The sequence below is a fragment of the Centropristis striata genome, chromosome 8 (assembly GCF_030273125.1).
Source record: "Centropristis striata isolate RG_2023a ecotype Rhode Island chromosome 8, C.striata_1.0, whole genome shotgun sequence".
NCBI classification, from domain to species: Eukaryota; Metazoa; Chordata; class Actinopteri; order Perciformes; family Serranidae; genus Centropristis; species Centropristis striata.
The window spans coordinates 894,698-916,280 of record NC_081524.1 but is presented as its reverse complement, the minus strand read 5'-3'; the positions used below and the strand labels follow the sequence as shown (position 1 = coordinate 916,280).

The 21,583-nt window shown below is 37.7% G+C and overlaps 1 protein-coding gene across 1 annotated transcript in view; it reads right to left on the bottom strand.

The window, feature by feature from the left end:
• Positions 1–21,125, bottom strand: part of cpne4a (copine IVa) — a 65,436-nt gene extending 44,311 nt beyond the window's left edge. Inside the window, exons 1-2 of the mRNA XM_059339955.1 lie at positions 20,968–21,125; positions 9,813–10,005 (exon numbers count right to left, since the gene is read on the bottom strand). Coding sequence (XP_059195938.1) covers positions 9,813–9,983 — 171 coding nt within the window. The 5' untranslated portion in view covers positions 9,984–10,005; positions 20,968–21,125. The remainder of the gene's footprint in view (positions 1–9,812; positions 10,006–20,967) is intronic.
• Positions 21,126–21,583: the final 458 nt, after the last annotated feature.

The following is a 21,583-nucleotide window of genomic DNA, read 5'->3' as shown; positions in this document are numbered from 1 at the left end:
TGTAAGAGAAGATCTAAGGGTCGTCCACCCTGTAACCTGGCGTTAAAGAACCTGTGTGAGAGTTTCTTACTGGAGAGAGATCAGAGAGCTTCAGAGGCTCTCTGCAGTCTGCACTCTGAGAAACTCAAACTCTTCTGTCTGGACCATCAGCAGCCAGTGTGTCTCGTCTGCAGAGACTCAGAAAAACACACCAACCACACATTCAGATCCATCGATGAAGCTGCACAACAACACAAGAAGGAACTTCAGGAAACTCTGGAGCCTTTAAAGAAGAAGTTAAAGGGTTTTAAAGAAGTTAAAGTGAAGTTTGATCAAACAGCAGAACACATTCAGGTCCAGGCCCGACGCACAGAGACGCAGATTAAGGAGCAGTTTAAGAAGCTCCACCAGTTTCTAGAAGAGGAAGAGGAGGCCAGGATGGCTGCACTGAGGGAGGAAGAGGAGCAGAAGAGTCAGATGATGAAGGAGAAGATGGAGGCTCTGATCAGAGAGATAGCAGCTCTTTCAGACACAGTCAGAGCCACAGAGGACCAGCTGAGAGCTGAACACGTCTCATTCCTGCAGAACTACAAGGCTGCAGTGGAAAGAGTCCAGCAGCGCCTCCTGCTGGAGGATCCACAGCTGCCCTCAGGAGCTCTGATAGACCAGGCCAAACACCTGGGCAACCTGGCCTTCAACATCTGGAACAAGATGAAGGACATGGTCTCCTACAGTCCTGTTGTTCTGGACCCAAACACTGCTGGTACATTACTCATCCTGTCTGAAGATCTGACCATTCTGAGAGCAGGATGGGGACAGAAGCTTCCTGATAATCCAGAGAGGTTTGGTGTTTATTACTCTGTTCTGGGCTCTGAGGGCTTTAACTCAGGGACTCACAGCTGGGAGGTCCAGGTTGGAGACAATACAGTCTGGGAACTGGGTTTGTTAGCAGAGTCTGTCCAGAGGAGAGAAGACATAACGTCTGGATTCTGGAGAATACAGTTCCTTCTAAGTAAATACTCATCATTGTCACCATCAGATAAAGGAACTGCTCTCGTAGTTCAGAAGAAGTCTCAGAGGATCAGAGTGAATCTGGACTGGAACAGAGGAAAGCTGTCGTTCTCTGATGCTGACACTAAAACACACATACACACCTTCACACACACTTTCACTGAGAGACTGTTTCCATATTTTATGAATGTGTATTTGAGCAATCAGCCACTGCAGGTTTTACCAGTGAAGGTCTCTGTGGCTGCAGGACAACAGGAATAGACAATCAGCATCGTCCTGAAGTCTTTGAGGAACATGTGACCACGTTGTCCTCGTGAGGATTGTTTCTCCGTCAGTGTGAGGAAATGATGTCATGATGATGTCACATCAGATCAAAGAGCTGTCAATCACTCTGTGTCTGGCAGGCGTCTCTGTGGTTTCCTGTTTGATTATTGATAGAATCTGTAAAACTTCATTCTCACTGAGTGTTTTTTTTTCTTCTATTGGTGTTTGTGGGTGTTTTATACAATTACATAGTTTTTACATTTAACATTCAAGATCATTAAGTAAATTAAATAAAATTGTAAAAAAATAAAATAAAAAAATGTTACTAACTTCATGGTATTCACTCTGTTCATGCATTATTGGGCTTTTTGATTGTGTTTTTTTTCTTTTATTGGTGTTTGAGGGTGTTATATAAAAAATACTGTCATATAACAGAAAACAACAACTTATTTTACATATAATGTTTTGAAAAATACAGATAATGAATGGTAAATATCTGTATTTACAGATAATGAATGGTTAATATCAGTATTTATAATATATATATCTGCAGAATAATTGAAGAAAGTGTTTGACGGCTTTTACTGCCATTTTTATGATTTCTTTTTACTTTTTTTACGTTAAATTTAAAGTTTCACTGTAAGAAAACAGATTTTTTTGTTTTGTTAATGTATATGCTTGTATTTTTACATTTAACATTCAAGACCATTAAACAGATAAATAATACTGTAAAACACACAAAAAAAAATCTGTCCCATTGTATCAATTTACAGATTTCAACTTCCATGTTCTGGTTAATATTTGTAATAAAAGTTATTAACTTCATGGCATTTATACTGTTCATTATTGGGCTTTTATTTTGAAGGGCGGGTCAGGTTTGTGGCAGCGGGTGTGGGTTACTAACAGTAACCAGTAATCCCACATTCAGACTCCAAGAGACAAAAATCCATGTTGTGATTTACTTTCAGAAACATTTGACATTTACTGTATTTGTGTATTTAGTGTGATTGTGTGTCAGATCTTGTGTTGCTGCTTATTGTGAGTCTAGTGTGTCAGCATCCATCCTCTGAATGCTCCAGGTCTCTAGTCTGAATGCTCCAGGTCTCTAGTCTCTGAATGCTCCAGGTCTCTAGTCTGGATGCTCCAGGTCTCTAGTCTGGATGCTCCAGGTCTCTAGTCTGGATGCTACAGGTCTCTAGTCTGAATGCTCCAGGTCTCATCAACATGAAGAACTTTGGGCTCATTGGATCCACAAGAGTCTCAGCTTTACACTCAGACTCCATTTATGCAGCTCACAGACTGTTTAGGGACCCCAGGATGCACAAAGACCCACACACAAGAGGACACAACAACACAATTTACTGCAGGTTGCAGCATGTCTTACTTGCATGTCTTACAACTTATTTTAATTAAAATATCTGCAGGTCAATTATTAACCAGTGGAGGGATTTTAGGATGCCTAATTACAAGTATATGATGCCTCACACGGGGCACCAATAATGGGGGGATTTATCTCTAACAGTTGTAGAGTCTGTCATGCAACGGGTGTGACAAATGTAAAAAGGGGTAAATCATGAATGAATCAATGAATCAAGAGTCTCAGCTTTACACTCAGATCCGATTTATGCAGCTCACAGACTGTTTAGGACCCCAGGATGCACAAAGACTCACACACAAGAGGACACAACAACACATTTACTGCAGGAGAAACACTGACTGTTATCAGCATAAAGTGGCCATGTCAGTAAAGACCTGTTGGTTTGTCTCTACTAGATCGGTGCCAGAAAAACTTGATTTATTCTACTTGGTGTGTGGCAGTCTCAAAGGTTTAAACAAAGTAACGTTTTTCTGCTTTCACTAGTTTAAATATTATTATTTTAAATGTTTAATACATATTTTTTGTCTGAGACAGACGCCTGGTGTCCTCAGTGTTCGTGGACAGATGGCGTCCAGGCTGGAGCTCCTCAGCAGCGTTTGAGTCTCTTTAATTGGACCCTTAAAGTTCGACTGAATCAGCTGCAGAGAAATCCAACATGGAGAGAGAGAGAGAGAGAGAGAGAGAGAGAGAGAGATCTCCTTCAGAATTCCTCCTGCATTTTATTAGAAACATCCCTTTGTGAAGAATGCATTATTATTATTATTATTATTATTATTATTATTATATTATTTAATTTGGTTCCTCAGAGTTGTCTATTCCCAAAATTCTGTTTTCTGAATCCCTGTTTCATATATATTTTTCTGTCCTTTATTCCCAGATTTTTATTTCCAGTTTAAAGAGTCTGAAGGGACGAGACGAGACAGTGGCAAGCTGAGCAGCTTCCTGCCTCCATGGCTGCACTCCACAACAACAACAACAACAACAACAACGACAACAACGACAAAAGGGCCACAGGAGGAAACAGCTTGTTTACACGTCATAAAAACTGTTTGACTGAACAAACTGAAGCTGCTGACAAACCTGCAGCACACACACACACACACACACACACACACACACACACACTCTATATTTACTCCTCACTGACTGTTACTGTAATATAAACACAGATCGTCAGATAATCAGATTGTTATCTCTGAATCTGATTCTGTTTGAAGCTTTCCACACGAGAAGATGAATCACATTCTAACCATCATCCATGAATCTGTTTTACAAGTTAAATACTCGCTCCGTCACAACGTATCAGCTGGAGCATCGACTGTTTCTGCAGAGACAGAAACCAGCTGAAGCTGTTACTGCTGTTCTCATGTGATTAATGGAACAATAAACTGCAACACATCAACAATCTGCTGCCGATCACAGGAGAAGAAGAGTTTTATCTGAATGATTCTTCATCTCAGAAGCTGTTTGTCTCTGATCTCTGACAGAAACACTCCTCACCCTGCTGCTTCCTCTTTCATCTCCTCACAACTCCTCTAATGAAGCAGCAACTCAGGTACTGTCAGCACACATCTGACAAATGAACATATATATATATATATATAGAGAGAGAGAGAGAGAGAGAGAGAGAGAGAGAGAGAGAGTCTGTATCCTAAATCGGACACATCTGTAATGTCGCACTTTCTGGTGTTTTCACGGTCATTTAGAATAAGATCTCCACCACCAGTGTAGCTATAATTGATTTATACATATTTAACAATCTACATGTGAAATTTCATTGATGTACATGTAGATTTACATGTCTAATTACAATATGAAACTAACTCTGATGAGAGAAAGCAGTAAGAACGCTCAGCAATGATCTTAAAAGTCCATCTGTATTTTTAATGTTCTGTATTTTATTGTGAAGGACAGAAGTACGGTCCTGGTGTGTTGATAATGATGGTTGATAACGGTGAAATTAATTTGGATTACCCAGAAACATCCAATTTACCCGAAAAACTCAGCAGCCCCCATTATTTTATTGTTTGTATTATTGTTTTATTGTTTAACAGCGAGTAGATCCAAGTGTCTGATGTGGGATACAGTTAGCTCACGGCTAACTCCATTAGCGTCCTTTAGCCGACTCTGGCAAACCCGAGGCTAACGTACATATATTAGTACTTGATTACTTATATTAGTAGTTAACCCTCTGGGGTCTATGATTGTGCCATCCTGATCAGATCAGACGTTTAACAAAGAAACGAGGTCACATGGAGCGCTGCTATCAACTTCAAACAAGTTCAGACTTGAAACTTTCTCCCAGTTTTTGTTTGACATTCATAGGTCATGTAAAACCAAAGATATGATCATTTTAATTTGATAGAACAGAAATATTTGAGCGTTGGTGTAGCTCTCTGTGTAATTTTGCACAAAGTTTCTTTTGAAGAGTTGCAGCTAACAAGGAAAAAAGCCTATAAATATACATGTTTTTATGGGACTTTTTTGTATGTAGTTTTATTATATTTAAATGTTTACCTTTTTATATGTTCATATTTGTATTCTGTTCACATTTTGAAGTTCCAAAACAGTTCATTGAGCATATTTGTGTTTTTTAGTAGTAAATAGTATAATTTTTCAACTCGGATTTCATGATTTTTGGGCTCAATATGTTGATAAAGTAGGTTAAAGTGAGAAAAAAACAGGTGACATAGGTGAAGAAAAATGGACAAAATCTATATAGATATAGATATATATACAATAAATATGTGTTTGTAAGAGTGTGAGCAGAGGATGGAGGTGTGAAAGTTGCTTTTGTTTCCTTTTATGAAGTCATTTCTCTCTCACTCTTTAATGGAGACAGAGATAAAGAGAACAGGTTTCACTCTAATGTGAAATATTAATGTTTTACTTTCATGTCTCTGTGAGATGAAAAATGTATGTTGTATAGGAGATGAATGAACATGTATGAGTGTTAGAGGATGGAGAGAACAGGAGCAGAGAGAGCGAGAGGCTTCAGGAGGATTTAGCAGGATTAGGAGATTCTGTATCCAGGTCAGTCAGGATGAAAGAGGTCTGATCCAGGTGACTTCTGGTGACAGAAATCCAGATCAGAGTCCTCCGGTGTTCTTCTTCTGTGTTCTGGTGAACACTGTTTCTGACTAAAAATCACAGAATACAGACTCATATTTTACCATTAAACCGTGTTGTGATGTTAGTGTAGCTACATCATTGGAAGTTGTATGTTAATCTTGTTTTAGACAGACAGTCAGTCTTAAATGCGACCAACTTTACTAACCTTTGATTTGCTCACTCAATGATTTACACATAATAGACTTTAAATTGGCTTTTAACAAAACACAACTTTCAGCCATTTGTCCTCCAAAGCAGGAAAAGAGCCAGTCATCCTCTCACAGCAGGGACTTTATGACTCTTTGTAGCTCTCTAGACTCCATAGATGTGTGCTTTTATTTGCTTTTATTTGCTTTTATTTGATTTTATTTGCTTTTATTTGTTTTTACTTGTTTATTTAGAATAAATATCTTTTTGGAATATACGTGCTGTCTGTTTAATGTTGTACACTGTGAACGATATGTCAATCTCTTCTATGAAAATAATTCACAATTCCTTTAACTATTAATCATTGATGCAAAGTGATAATTTAGTAACTTTATGAGACTGATTTAGGTGAATCGGCTCTATTTTTCTGTTTTACAGATGGTGCCCCAACGAGCTATGACTGAGAGCAAATCAAGTCATTTATTATAATTAATACTTTTTAATGATAATTACTAATAATTCTGATCCCAGGGCCCGGAACAGCTCTAACGGGAGGCGTAGGCTCTGCACGTATCTCCTAAAAACTGATCCTTGTTTGTTCTAATAAAACTTTAAAACGCTGATGAGTCCTCAGAGCAGCTGACAGACTCCACATCTGTTTATTAATCTGAGATCAAAACTGTCCGTCTGACGTGTGACATTCAGCTGACGGAGGATAAAGAGAAGAAGTGAAGGATAAAGAGAAGAAGTGAAGGATAAAGAGAAGAAGTGAAGGATAAAGAGCAGAGAGGATGAAAGTGGGACGAGAGGAAAATAAAAACAGACCACAGCTGGAGAGAGAAAGAAGAAGAAGAAGCTTCATGTGTCTCCAGCAGCGAGCAAACATCTAAAAATACTCAGAGAAACATAAAGTGGGGCAACAGAAACCAGGTCTGACCACTTCACACACACACACACACACACACAGATGTGAGTGGCGGCTGCGTGGCGGTGAAATGTCTCGGTGCATACATTAGCATTTGTGTGTGACAGCTGACCTCAGAACAGCTTCCTTTTATTCACACATCAACTCTCTAAAGCAGCTTTTAACAGACAGGGACTCATAAACTACTTTATAATCTGCACCATCGGACTTTATGTTTAACAGGGAAGGACTGATGAATCAGAACTTTGTTTGATGCATGTTATTAAAAGTATAATCAGTAGTTTTCAGTAACATTAATGTGTATTATGAGAACAAAACACTGAGTACGATCACAAACGCCTTCTGTCTGTTTTCTGAACAGATAAACAGTCTGTGTTCTGTCAGCTACAAGTACTGTTTTTGTTAAAGGAGTCTGGTGGCAAAGCTTTATTTCTATATGTCTTTCTTTCTGACAGGAACTAAAACTCCTCTCTCTGAGCTCTTCAACCAGACTCCATTGATAAAACCCAGTAATTTAACCTCTCAGAACACAAACGTTCCACCACCTCTTTGGTGCGTCTGTTGGTGTTCAGTGAGACTTTCAGGTCCGACCTGACTGGGCGTCCACAGCTGGAGGCTCTCTGCTCTGATTTACAAACTTAGTTCACCAAACAGTGACTCAGCTGCTGCCAGCATCAACATTTTACTGTGCTAACCTCTAGAGTCACAGCTGTGTGAATAGGCTGTCAGCAAACAGCTGTCAGGGGCTGTTATTGGCTGGTTAAAGTGGTCATTATGTGATTTCAAAAGGTTATTCTGTGGTGAAAAGCAGTAACTAGGTGGTTTAAATTGGTTACTGGGTGGTTTAAGTGGTTATAAGTTGGTTTAAAGCAGTTATCAGGTGGTTTAAATTGGTTATTGGGTGGTTAAATTGGTTTTCAGGTGGTTTGAAGTGGTTACCAGGTGGTTAAAGCTTTAAACCACCTCATAACCAATTTAAACCACATAATAAGCAATTTAAACCATATAATAACTAATTTAAACTACCTCATAACCAATTTAAACCACATAACAACCAATTTAAACCACCTCATAACCAATTTAAACCACATAATAAGCAATTTCAACCATATAATAACTCATTTAAACCACCTCACAACTCATTTAAACCACATAATAACCAACTTAAACCACCTCATAACTCATTTAAACCACATAATAAGCAATTTAAACCATATAATAACTAATTTAAGCCATATAATAACTAATTTAAACCACCTCATAACTCATTTAAACCACCTAATAACCAACTTAAACCATATAATAACTATTTTAAAGCATATAATAACTAATTTAAACCATAAAATAACTAATTTAAACCACTCATTACCAATTTAAACGACATAATAACCAATTTGAACCAGCCAATAACCAATTTTAAATTGCTTATCAGGTGGTTTAAACCCTCTCTCCTTGCTCTGCGTATGGTTGTTTTATTGCTGTTTTTATATTTGATACTTTGGATGGAAACGTGGCAAAAGAGTGATTAAAAAACTCTGTTTGTTTCGCAGTCTGAATATTCTGTGTTTGAACAGAAATGACATGTTGATGCAGCTGCAGACATCCAGAGGACACAGCTCAGCCAGGAGACCATGCAGGAGACAGAGAAGCACACCACATAAAACTCCCACAAACATGTATTTCATGTGCAGAGCTCATCTTGAGCTGAACATTGAGCTGAAAGTTAATTTCAAAGAGCGACTGTTTCACCACAGAAGAAGAGTCCTGATGAGACTTCAGTCACTTCCCTCCGTCGTCGATAATGAACCTGAGCAGCCATTTACCCAAAGAGCTGAGCTCCAGATGGCTGAGAGGAGAGCACCACTCTGCCTCTTATTATCTCTGTCAGCGAGGTAAACACATTATCAGTGAGAGGATAAACGCTGTCTGTCACATCCACCAGGGTCCACACACACACAACACACACTCTGAGCTGCTGCCATCACATCCATTCATCTGCTGGGAGATGAAATATGGAAAATACCAGACAGCAGCAGACTGGTTTCTACCTGCTGATCTGACAATCGGCTATTATCTGATTTCAAGAGGTTATTAGGGGGTTTAAATTGGTTATTAGGTGGTATAAAGATGGTATTAGTTGGTTTAAATTGGTTATCAGTTGGCTTAAAGCATTTTTAGGTGGTTTAAAGTGGTAATTAGGTGGTTTAAATTGGTTATGAGGTGGTTTAAATTGGTTATCAGGTGGTTGAAATTGGTTATTAGGTGGTTTAAATTGGTTATCAGGTGGTTTAAATTGGTTATCAGGTGGTTTAAATTGGTTATTAGGTGGTTTAAAGTGGTAATTAGGTGGTTTAAATTGGTTATCAGGTGGTTTAAATTGGTTATGAGGTGGTTGAAATTGGTTATTAGGTGGTTTAAATTGGTTATCAGGTGGTCTTAATTGGTTATCAGGTGGTTTAAATTGGTTATTAGGTGGTTTAAATTGGTTATGAGGTGGTTTAAATTGGCTATTAGGTGGTTTAAATTGGCTATTAGGTGGTTTAAATTGGTTATCAGAAATTTCCTAATAAAAAGATAATTAAAAAAAAAAATTTGAGAGAAAAAATTGGTTATCAGGTGGTTTAAGTTGGTTATTAGATGGTTTAAATTGGTTATTAGGTGGTTTAGTCCGAGTCGAGTAACGAGTCCCTAAAACCATCCTCCGGGTCATCAGAGTGCATGTCCAAGATGGGTCACGAAAATCAGTTCTCCATCACACGCTGCTCTGATTGATCGTTTATTCAGCAGTTTACTAGAAATCAAGAAAATAATAATCAGAAAAATGTTTCTCCAACAGAGACGAGCTGACTGTCCTGTCTTTGTCTCCAGCTTTAATAACTCCTCACACTCTGTCTGATGTTTCTGCAGCTGGAAACCATCAGAGCCTGATGGAGCCAGCGTGGTGTGGTGGCGGTGGCGGCGGCGGTGGCGGTGGCGGCGGCGGCGGCGGGGACCTACCTCCATCCACTGGCCGTGGGACTGCATCTTGAGGACGAAGCAGGGGTCGGGTTTGGACAGGGCGTCCCGGTCCGGGATCCCCTTACAGGTGATCCTCAGCTCCACCTTGGTGAGGCAGGGACTGCTGAACAGACCCAGAGAGTTGGCCGCCGACTCGTAGATGTCACTCATGGTTGGAGGCGGGACAGGAAGTCTGCACGGGGACAGAAACACATCATGTGTGGATGAGATAAACGCCAGCGTAACAAACTTATATTTACCCTGACTGAGATTTTCAGATCGATAAACAGATGGCAAAAATATACCGAAAAAAATACAAAAAAAGACCAAAAAACTTTAAAGACTTTAAAAAGTGATATTACAAAATAGGCGTAAATAAAAGACGTGAAATTACAAAAAGGGGCGTAAAAAAATTAAGACACAAATTACATTAAAAAAATATATAATACAATAATATAATATAATAATATAGATATAAAATGCCAAAATAAACATCAAACTACCAGGCAAAGATGAAAAGAAAAACAAAAATACCAAAAAAAGTATTTTTTTTAAAAAGACGTAAATAAAACATGTGAAATTACACAAAAAAAAGACATAAAACTACCCCAAAACAGAAACATATTCCGTAAAAAAAAAGAAAAGAAAAGAAAAAGTCGTAAGAAAAGTCGAGAAAAAAACCCAAACAATACATAAAAAAGGTGTGGATCCAAAAATGTTTTTAAAATACTTAAAATGACCAAAAAAAAGATGTCACACTACCCAAAAAGGTCAAAAAATACAAAAACTTTTAAAGATTTTTCTATTTTTTATTTTATCAGGCAAGATCATTTGAGAACAGCTTCTTATATACAATGATGACCTGGCAACCGGCCCCAGCAGAACAAAACAAACAAACAAAATAAACAGCACACATGAATCCAAGTCACACAAACAATGAGGAAGAGACAACGAAGTTAAAACAACACAAATAATAACAGAGTATATGGAGAGAGAGCAGAAGGTTTCTGGTGTAGTTTCTGTTTAAACATGATGGAAGAGCTGATAGAACCAGGAAGTGAAGGAGTTCTGGACCACTGGACCTCAGCTGGGAGTTATCATGGGACAGGTGAAGAGGTTGGAGACGGGATTGAGAACTGGCTCCCAGTAATTAGATTCCTAGGAATTGTTTGTCTGCTTATTGGTTCCTTTTACATCCTTTTGCCACAGTAGATGCCTCTGAGTGTCAGAAGGTTAATTTGCTGCATATTTTCTGTTAATCTGCTCAGATGAAACCTTGAATTGTCACAGTTGCATGTTGAAGTTATGTCTCATTTATGACTATATTTTCTGTTAATATTTCTGCACAAAAACTGTCAATCTGCCAAAGTTAACAGTTTTGTTTAATACAGAAGCATTCTTTGCTTTATGTCCAAATTAGTTTTGGATCACGTTGAATGGAAAGCACTTTAAATATTCCCAAATATTGGAGCCAAAGTGCTTTATAATGTATGTTGTTGTTGTATCAGTTGGGCTTTAAAAACGCCTGGACCAATTTCTCTGGACCAATAAGAGCATGCTGGATATGCTGTCTAAATATGAAGAAGATATTAAAGAGGGTTTGGGTTAATGCAAACAAACCCATTTGTCTTATTTAATTCTTCACCCAATGAGGATCAATCAGAGAATTGATAAGGAATCAGTTTAATAAGCAGTAACGTTAATGAGATCAGAATCACTAAATTCTTTACAATTCCTATCCCTAGTTGGAGAGGTGGAGGTTGGACAGTGTTTTCCCTAGAAGAGTCTTCTAGATAAGTAGATAAGACACAACAACAACAACAACAACAACAACAACAAACTGATTGAATCAGAACAACAGACGATTCGGTTTCACTCATTTTAATCTTCTAATCATATTTCATGGAAGCGCTCAGAAGAATTACCACATTATGTTCCAAATGACGTTCGCTTGATTCATTTAAATTCACACGCACACACACACACACACACACACACACACACACACATACACATACACACACACATACACACACACACACACACACACACACACACTCTGACCGTCTCAGACTGATGACAGGAAGTCTGAATCCTCAGACAACAGAAAACATGTGCTGACTTTCCTTTGAACGCCTCAAATATAAAAATACTGAAAAAGAACCCTTTAGTTTCCAGAACATGTCCTGATTATTTCAACGTCCTCAAATATGAAAATACTATAAAAACACCAGAATAAACCCTCAAATATCTGTAAAATATGACCTCTTTTTATGAACCCTGTCAACAGAGTTCTGACTTATCTCTCGGTGTTCTGAGGACGTCTCCTGGTGGAGTCGCCTCCTGCTGGCCGTCAGACAGAATGCAGCTGTCAGATTGTTCAGCCTCGAATTTCTGCTTACTTACTTTTTATGGCATATTTTTTAAGTATTTTATGTATATTTTTGGTATTTATAACATATTTTTGGGGTTGTTTTTTTTTTTACATATTTGGATGTATTTTTCACATATATTCACAGGTTTTTTTTTTCTTTTTAACACATTTTCTGGCTAAAATTTATGTATTTTTTTGTATTTCTATGTATGTTTTTGGCATTTTTAATATATTTTTTGTTATTTTTTACTGATATTTTTGGGGTATTTCATGTAATTTTTCCACATGAATTGGGTCTTTTTAACGGTTTCTGGGTAAATTATTTTTAATTTAAGTATTTTTATGGTATTTTTCGTATGTTTTGGCATTTTTAATATATTTTGGGGGATTTTTTATGATTTTTTGTTGAGTATTTTTTTTTGGGGGGGGGGGTATTTTTTAGGTATTTTTGGTAGTTTTTAGTTTTCTTTACATATGTTTTTGACATTTTTAAAGTATATTTTTGGGTATTTTTTACGTATTATTTTACGACTTCAGTGTTCTGCTGGAGCTTTATGAGCCTTCCTGTCTTTCTGCTTACGTATTTTTTAACATATTTCTTGGAATTTATTACATTTTGGGGGGGCATTTTTTTGTTTTGTTTTTTGAAATTATTTCTATAGTTTTTAGGGGTTTTTTTACGTTTGTTTTTGGCATTTTTAACATATAATTTTGGGGGTTTTTTTCCGTATTTTGGGGATATTTTTTTAATTGTTTTTTAGGTCTTTTTAACATACTTTCTGGATATAATTGATGAATTTGGGGGTATTTTTACGTATTTTTTTGACATTTCTAACATATTTTGGGGGGGCATTTTTTATTTTGTTTTTTGGAATTATTTCTGTAGTTTTTAGGGTTTTTTTTACAGATGTTTTTGGCATTTTGACATATATTTTTCGTATTTTTCATATATTTTTTAAGGTATTTTTCCGCATGATTTGGGCCTTTTTAACATATTTTGGGGTATTTTTAAAGGATTTTTTTTAGGTATTTTTACAAATGTTTTTGACATTTTTAACGTATATTTTTGGGTATTTTTTACGTATTATTTTACGACTTCAGTGTTCAGCTGGAGCTTTATGAGCCTTGCTGTCTTTCTGCTGACTCAGGAGGAAGTGATCGTATCTGAAGCTCATCACCTCCCTCCATCATCCATCAGCAGCCACCTCCTCATCTGATTAGCCTCCTCCTCCTCCTCCTCCTCCTCCTCCTCCTCCTCTGACCACCACTAATGTTCTCCTCATCCTCAGGAGGAAGTATCAGATATCCGTCTCGTGTTACTCGAGGCGGCGAGTGAATCAGGAGATAACGTCGTTCAGAATCTATTTAAAACTGACCACAGATCAGTTTGAGGTCAGAATAAAAACACTTTATTGATTCTGGATCAATACGAAGGAAATGGATGTGATCGGATCAGCTGATCTGTGAACCTTCATCTGTCTGTTTATTCAAAGAGGTGAAATAAATACAAAAATAAAAGACTCGATAAATAGATTTTTGGCCATTAAATGTACAAAAAAATAAATAATTGATATTTCTGTTCTATTAATATTCATTTATCTCCATATTAATCCCTATTTATTGACTTTCATTTTTATTTTTACCTTTTTAATCATTTTAATTTCTTTATTAATTATTTTAAGATGTATTTATTTATTACAGTATTATTTTAATCTGCATTTTATTTCCACAAATGTGTTTATTTCTGCATTATTTTCTTCTTTTTTATATGTTTTTGGGAGGAAAATGCAAATATGAATTGGATCAAAATTTCCCATTTAATAATTTATTTTATCTAATTTTTCCCCTTTTATTTAACTTATTTATGTATCATTTTCTTCAAATATTTCTTCGTTATTACTCAAAATGTGTTATCGGGTTAATTTTTGCCCCAATAAACATAAAAACAAATACAAAGCAAACACTGCATAAATAACCATGTTCAAATAAATAAAATGCAATGGAAAAATAATACTAGAATTAATTTATTTCAAAGTAATTGTAAAAAATAAATAAATGCAAAATAAAAAGGAAAGTGAATAAATGTGGATTAATATGGAGATAAATGAATAAATAAAGAGCAGAAATATTAATTTGAGTCACATTTCATGAATTAATGAAAGCAACATTTATTTTAATGCTGTTTCTTTGTTCATTTAATGTCTCATTAATGAATTATTGTTTCTGTGGCAGCAACAGAAGCTGCAGCTTAAATAAATCAAGTTACAAGACAAACGACTCAGACGTCACATGACCAGCTGAGAAACACAGAAGATAAAAGATGAAAAGCTTTAAGACTTTATTTCAGCTCGTCTGACGCAGAAAACATCCACAGCACCAGATCAACAAATAAACAAATAAATAAACAAATAAACCATGATCTGTTTACTAACAGTGTGATCATCTTCAGCTGGTTTAGATTCTGATGTGATGAAATCATGTGATTGTTCCTGTTTACATTCAGAGTTCATGGATTCTCCTGCTGAACGGAGAGTTCTGAACAAAAATTGTCAAAGTACTTGAAGAAAACCAAGAAGAAAGATGAGAAATTACCAAAAAAAACATATAAAAAAGACACAAAAAAAGACACAAAAAAGATGTAAAGAGAAAAATGTGAAATTACCAAAAAAAGACAGAAGAGGACCCAAAAAAATGTCAAAGTACCGGGGAAAAAAAACATGAAGAAAGACGAGAAATTAACCAAAAAACATGTAAAAAAGACAAAAAAAGACTTTAAAAAAGTGAAATTATTTTAAAAAGACATAAAATTACCAAAAAAGTAAAAAAAAAAACATATAAATATATATTATAATATATGTTAATATAGAGCCTGTGTATGGATCAGCAGGTGTTCAGCTCCAGCAGCAGCAGATTAAATCAAATCACATCACAGATTCACTGAATCACGTTAATAATTCATGTTTCTGTCAGCTGCTTTCTGCTCCGACAACAACAAGCTGAATGTTTGTGGTGAACAACAACAACAACAACAACCGTCAGAGTTCATGAGAGACGCAGCGCTGAATGGATCCGTGGAGCTGAAACTGAGACGGACTGAGCTCCGACTGGCTGCTGCAGCTGAGACACAACGAGTCAACGAGTCAACGAGTCAACAAGTCAACAAGTCAACGAGTCAACGAGTCAACAAGTCAACGAGTCAACGAGTCAACAAGTCAACGAGTCCAGCTTCAATCGGTGGAGGGACACCAGAAACAAGCTGCCCTCTTCTATCTTCTTCACCTCGTGACTTGTCGGTTTTGACTCGGGACTTGAGGGCAATGACTTGACTATGACTGTATCTTTTTCAGTCATTTTCCGTATGTTTTATAGCATTTTTCACATCTTTTGGGAAGTTTTTATGTATTTCTTTCACAGGGTAGTATGTTTTCCATCATTTTTGGTATTTTTACGTATGTTATTGGCATTTTTAGCATATTTTGGGGTATTTTCTATGTATTATTTGGAGGTTTTTTACATCTTTTTTTTGGTTATTTCATGTCTTTCTTCACTCTGACGTAACTTCGACGTTATATCTAAACTTTGAAGCCGTGCAGAGAAGAATATCGATCAGTCATTGATAAACCACAGACACGTCTCAGCCTGAGTCTCTGCTCAGCTCTGGTTTTGTGCAGCCGAGGAGAAAAGAAGCTGCAGAAGCTCATCATGACAACAGAACAGAACGTTTCTCTGCTGCAGGAAGGAAACCTGAGCGTTTAAAACGATTATCAGACAGGAAGCTCTGAGTCCAGATCACCTGCAGCTTTATCTTCACAGTTCAGACGGTTTTATCTGCTCACGTCTTATCTCTGTTCTTCATCTCACCGCTCAAACTCTCAGACAGCCAATCACACAAACTTTCAGCTCACGGCAGATTCTGAAGTCACACAGCAGAACTTCAGTTACAGTAATGGACATAAAATGACCAAAAAGACACAAAATTACTTAAAAAAAGACAAAAGAGGCCCAAAAAAAGACACAAAATGACAAAAAAGACACAAAATGACCCAAAAAAGAGCACAAATACATATCCTGAAATCTATTTCTACAGTTCTGCACCAAAACCATAAATTCTACATATGAAAATGCTTCTGAAACATCGGAGCAAAAGTGACATAGTTCAGTAAAAACCTGATGCAGGAAGTTAAGAGATGTTTGAATCACATGCTGACCTTTGGCCTCACACGGGGCACCAACACTGATCTGATGGGAGACAGTTAAGGGCTTTCTATGGTCATTTTACATATTTTTTTTTACATTGTTTTAGGTATTTTTTACACATTTTTGGCATTTTTACATAATTTTGGGGTATATTTTAATATCTTCTAGGTATTTTTTATGTATTTTGGGGGGGGGGGGGGTAGATATTTTTTAATTTTACATATTTTTTGGCGTATTTTAGATATTTTTTTTTTTTTTAGGTTTTTTTTTCAGGTATTTTTACTCATGTTTTTCTTATGCTGATGTACTTACCAGTTCTCCTGCAGGGAGTCAGTTCTTTGGCTGACCAAACAGCAAGAACTAGTTCCAGATTAGTAACCGGCTCAGAACCGGCTCTCAAACTGCCCTGTCTGAGAGTTGATAGTTCATTTAGAAGAGTTTATGCTGAAGGCAGAGCAGCATTCTGACTCTCTGACCCGTTTAAACACGCCGCAGACTCGTAGCCACGACACGTCACTGACGTGACGTCACTGTGTTAAACTCTACGTAGTTTATTAACACGTTGTTAATGCTGTAAACAGTAAGTTTACTCTCCAAAACCGAATTCCCTTCGGTTAGAAAGAAAAAAACAATGGGGGGCGGGACTATCGGACCAAGAAGCCAAGAGACCAACTAAAACTTGTATGATTGTGATTGATACAGGCTAGCGCTAGCGTGCTAACGTTAGCGGCCGATCATAGCTTGCTAACGTTAGCCGGCGATCGATAGCATGCTCTTGTAGCGGGCTAGCAAGACCAAGACCAACTCAGTGCCGTTGAGAGAGACAAACTAAAACGTGTATCATTTATTTATTTGATTTGTTTAACTGCAATGTGATTGATACGGGTGTTAGCTTACAACAAAGTCCAACTATAACATGTTAGTCCAGTGTTAATCAGTTGTTTTGGGCGTTGATAGTGATGAAGATGAGCAGCAGATGAGTTGTAGAGACATGTAGTCTGCTGTTATTATAATGCCTGAGAGGGCGGAAACATATACAGACGTTAACAGTGACGTAATGACAAAAAGCAAAGAGGTTCAGAGCTGGTTCACAAGTTGAACTTTAGCACTGGCTGGGGTCCGGCCTTTGTCTTTGCCACTATCAAATGAAGCTGAGAGCCAAAAAAGGCACACAAAAAGTTGAAAAATAAACATCAAAACAAAAATTTCAGCACATTTCTTAAGCAAATACGTGACCACAACACGTTGCTGACGCGTGACAACTGCTGATGTATCTACATCACAATCACCGTCTTAAAAACCTTGTTCAGCCATCCCCCTCAGGGTTCAGCTCTAAAACCATCTTCTCAGGGTTCAGCTCTAAAACCACCATCCTTCTCAGGGTTCAGCTCTAAAACCATCTTCTCAGGGTTCAGCTCTAAAACCACCTTCTCAGGGTTCAGCTCTAAAACCACCTTCTCAGGGTTCAGCTCTAAAACCACCATCCCCCTCAGGGTTCAGCTCTAAAACAACCTTCTCAGGGTTCAGCTCTAAAACAACCTTCTCAGGGTTCAGCTCTAAAACCACCATCCCCCTCAGGGTTCAGCTCTAAAACCATCCCCCTCAGGGTTCAGCTCTAAAACCACCATCCTTCTCAGGGTTCAGCTCTAAAACCATCTTCTCAGGGTTCAGCTCTAAAACCACCATCCTTCTCAGGGTTCAGCTCTAAAACCATCTTCTCAGGGTTCAGCTCTAAAACCACCATCCTTCTCAGGGTTCAGCTCTAAAACCACCTTCTCAGGGTTCAGCTCTAAAACCACCTTCTCAGGGTTCAGCTCTAAAACCACCATCCTTCTCAGGGTTCAGCTCTAAAACCACCATCCTTCTCAGGGTTCAGCTCTAAAACCACCTTCTCATGGTTCAGCTCTAAAACCACCTTCTCAGGGTTCAGCTCTAAAACCACCTTCTCAGGGTTCAGCTCTAAAACCACCATCCTTCTCAGGGTTCAGCTCTAAAACCACCTTCTCAGGGTTCAGCTCTAAAACCATCTTCTCAGGGTTCAGCTCTAAAACCACCTTCTCAGGGTTCAGCTCTAAAACCATCTTCTCAGGGTTCAGCTCTAAAACCACCATCCTTCTCAGGGTTCAGCTCTAAAACCATCTTCTCAGGGTTCAGCTCTAAAACCACCATCCTTCTCAGGGTTCAGCTCTAAAACCACCTTCTCAGGGTTCAGCTCTAAAACCATCTTCTCAGGGTTCAGCTCTAAAACCACCTTCTCAGGGTTCAGCTCTAAAACCATCTTCTCAGGGTTCAGCTCTAAAACCACCATCCTTCTCAGGGTTCAGCTCTAAAACCATCTTCTCAGGGTTCAGCTCTAAAACCACCATCCTTCTCAGGGTTCAGCTCTAAAACCACCTTCTCAGGGTTCAGCTCTAAAACCACCATCCTTCTCAGGGTTCAGCTCTAAAACCACCATCCTTCTCAGGGTTCAGCTCTAAAACCATCCTTCTCAGGGTTCAGCTCTAAAACCACCTTCTCATGGTTCAGCTCTAAAACCACCTTCTCAGGGTTCAGCTCTAAAACCACCTTCTCAGGGTTCAGCTCTAAAACCACCATCCTTCTCAGGGTTCAGCTCTAAAACCACCTTCTCAGGGTTCAGCTCTAAAACCATCTTCTCAGGGTTCAGCTCTAAAACCACCTTCTCAGGGTTCAGCTCTAAAACAACCTTCTCAGGGTTCAGCTCTAAAACCACCATCCTTCTCAGGGTTCAGCTCTAAAACCACCTTCTCATGGTTCAGCTCTAAAACCACCTTCTCATGGTTCAGCTCTAAAACCACCTTCTCAGGGTTCAGCTCTAAAACCACCTTCTCAGGGTTCAGCTCTAAAACCACCATCCTTCTCAGGGTTCAGCTCTAAAACCACCTTCTCATGGTTCAGCTCTAAAACCACCTTCTCATGGTTCAGCTCTAAAACCACCTTCTCAGGGTTCAGCTCTAAAACCACCATCCTTCTCATGGTTCAGCTCTAAAACAACCTTCTCAGGGTTCAGCTCTAAAACCACCATCCTTCTCAGGGTTCAGCTCTAAAACCACCTTCTCAGGGCTCAGCTCTAAAACCACCTTCTCAGGGTTCAGCTCTAAAACCATCTTCTCAGGGTTCAGCTCTAAAACCATCTTCTCAGGGTTTGGAAAACAGAATGAGGCTTAAAAAACTTGATTTCCAGACAAACGTCCAACAGTGGGACACTAACGATACTAAACTTTATAGAAAACATGAAGGAATCCAGACAGAACCAAATGTCCTTGCATCTACTAAAACTTCACCTGGTCCTCACATGGATAAAAGAACACACATGCCCACACACACACACATACACGTCCTTGTACTTCTGTCTTTGTGAGGACCATTCACTGACAGAACGCCTCGCCTGAACCCTCAAACAGGCCTTTGGAGAAGTGAGGACTGGCTGAAACGTCCTCAATGTCCTCGCTCTCCAGGCTAAATAATTGTTCTGGTCCTCACTATGTAGGGAGTACAAATACACACACACACACACACACACACACTGAAATCACTGAAATCAAGGAAATCTCACCAAATATTACAACTAACATTCATCTAATAATCATTAACTCACAGTGACACTTTTTATGGATCGAATACAGGCCACCAATAATTAATTACATCTTAATAATCCATAGATATTCACTTCTTATTCACATCTTAATAAACAATAATTTGGATTTTTCCCACAAAGTTTTCCTTTAAATGTCTTCTGGCTGATCCATGAAAAGTAATATATAATTTATACATTTATACATACGGTATAATATCTATCTATATATATATATATATATATATATATATATATATATATATATATATATATATACTATATGAAAAATATTAATTAATTAATATTAATATTAATTTTGTAAAAAAAAAAAAAAAAACAGAGATAAAGGACATTTCTTAAACAAAAGGACAAAAATAATAATAAATAAATAAATAATTTGTAAGTTAAATATTATTAAGCATTTACAAAGGACGTCTTGTTAGAAAATGGTTTCAGTTTTATAATATCAGTGAGAAGTCGACAGTCACAGCAGCTGAATGAATGAATGAATGAAAGAATGAATGAATGAATGAATGAATGAATGGATGAATGAATGAAAGGAGGTTTTCCTCACTGTGTCACACCTTCAGCTCACACTCTGCCACCATATGAAAATATGAAAATGCCTTCACATCCTCACACGTCTGAAGATTAAAATCATTCCCATAATCAGATTTTTAGACCTTCACGTCTTCAACAAAAATCCATAAATCACAAAACAAATCACAATAAATACAAAACAAATCTGTCCACTTCAAAGCTTTGGTCGATTTAAAGAGACGACAGTGAAACCAGCGTTCCGCCTCTTAAATCACCAGTTTGCAACTCAGATATTTTCCTTCTAGATCATAATAGATGAATCAGAGAGATGTTAGATGATAAATATCAGCACAAACATTAATTTAGTGGCGACGGATGGAAGAATCATGAGAGAAACATGAGATGAAATATGATAAAATGCTCAGAAATCATCTGTGAGTTTCTTTTACCTTCTCAGAGAAGAAGAAGAAGAAGAAGAAGAAGCTCGGCAGAGAGAAAAGCATCAGAAAGTTTCCAGTTTCAGCTCCGAGCGACTGAACGGAGATCAGCTCCTCGCTGACGGACACTCAGCTTCATCCTCTCCTCCTCCTCCTCCTCCTCTCCTCCTCCTCCTCCTCTGGCTGCAGGAGAGCCTCTACAGCCTCCAGCAGCTCACACGCCTTTATAGCGGGGGAAGCCTTCACACACACACACACACAGGAGGAGGAGGAGGAGGAGGAGGAGGAGGAGGAGGAGGAGGAGGAGGAGAGCAGGCTGCAGCACCTCCTGCAGGACGGAGCAGGAAGCACAGACAGAGCTCCAACCAGACTCAGTATAATTTAACAGGTATTTAAAAAATATTACCACCATGAAAACTTCCCCAGTTTATTACTTATATGATAGACTATTATTTATTTATTTATTTATTTATTTTATTTTTATTTTTTATTTATTTATTATTGTTATTATTATTATTATTATTATTATTATTATTATTATTAATAATAATAATAATAATATTAATAATAATAACAATAATTTTATATTATTATTATTAATAATAATAATAATAATAATAATGCATTT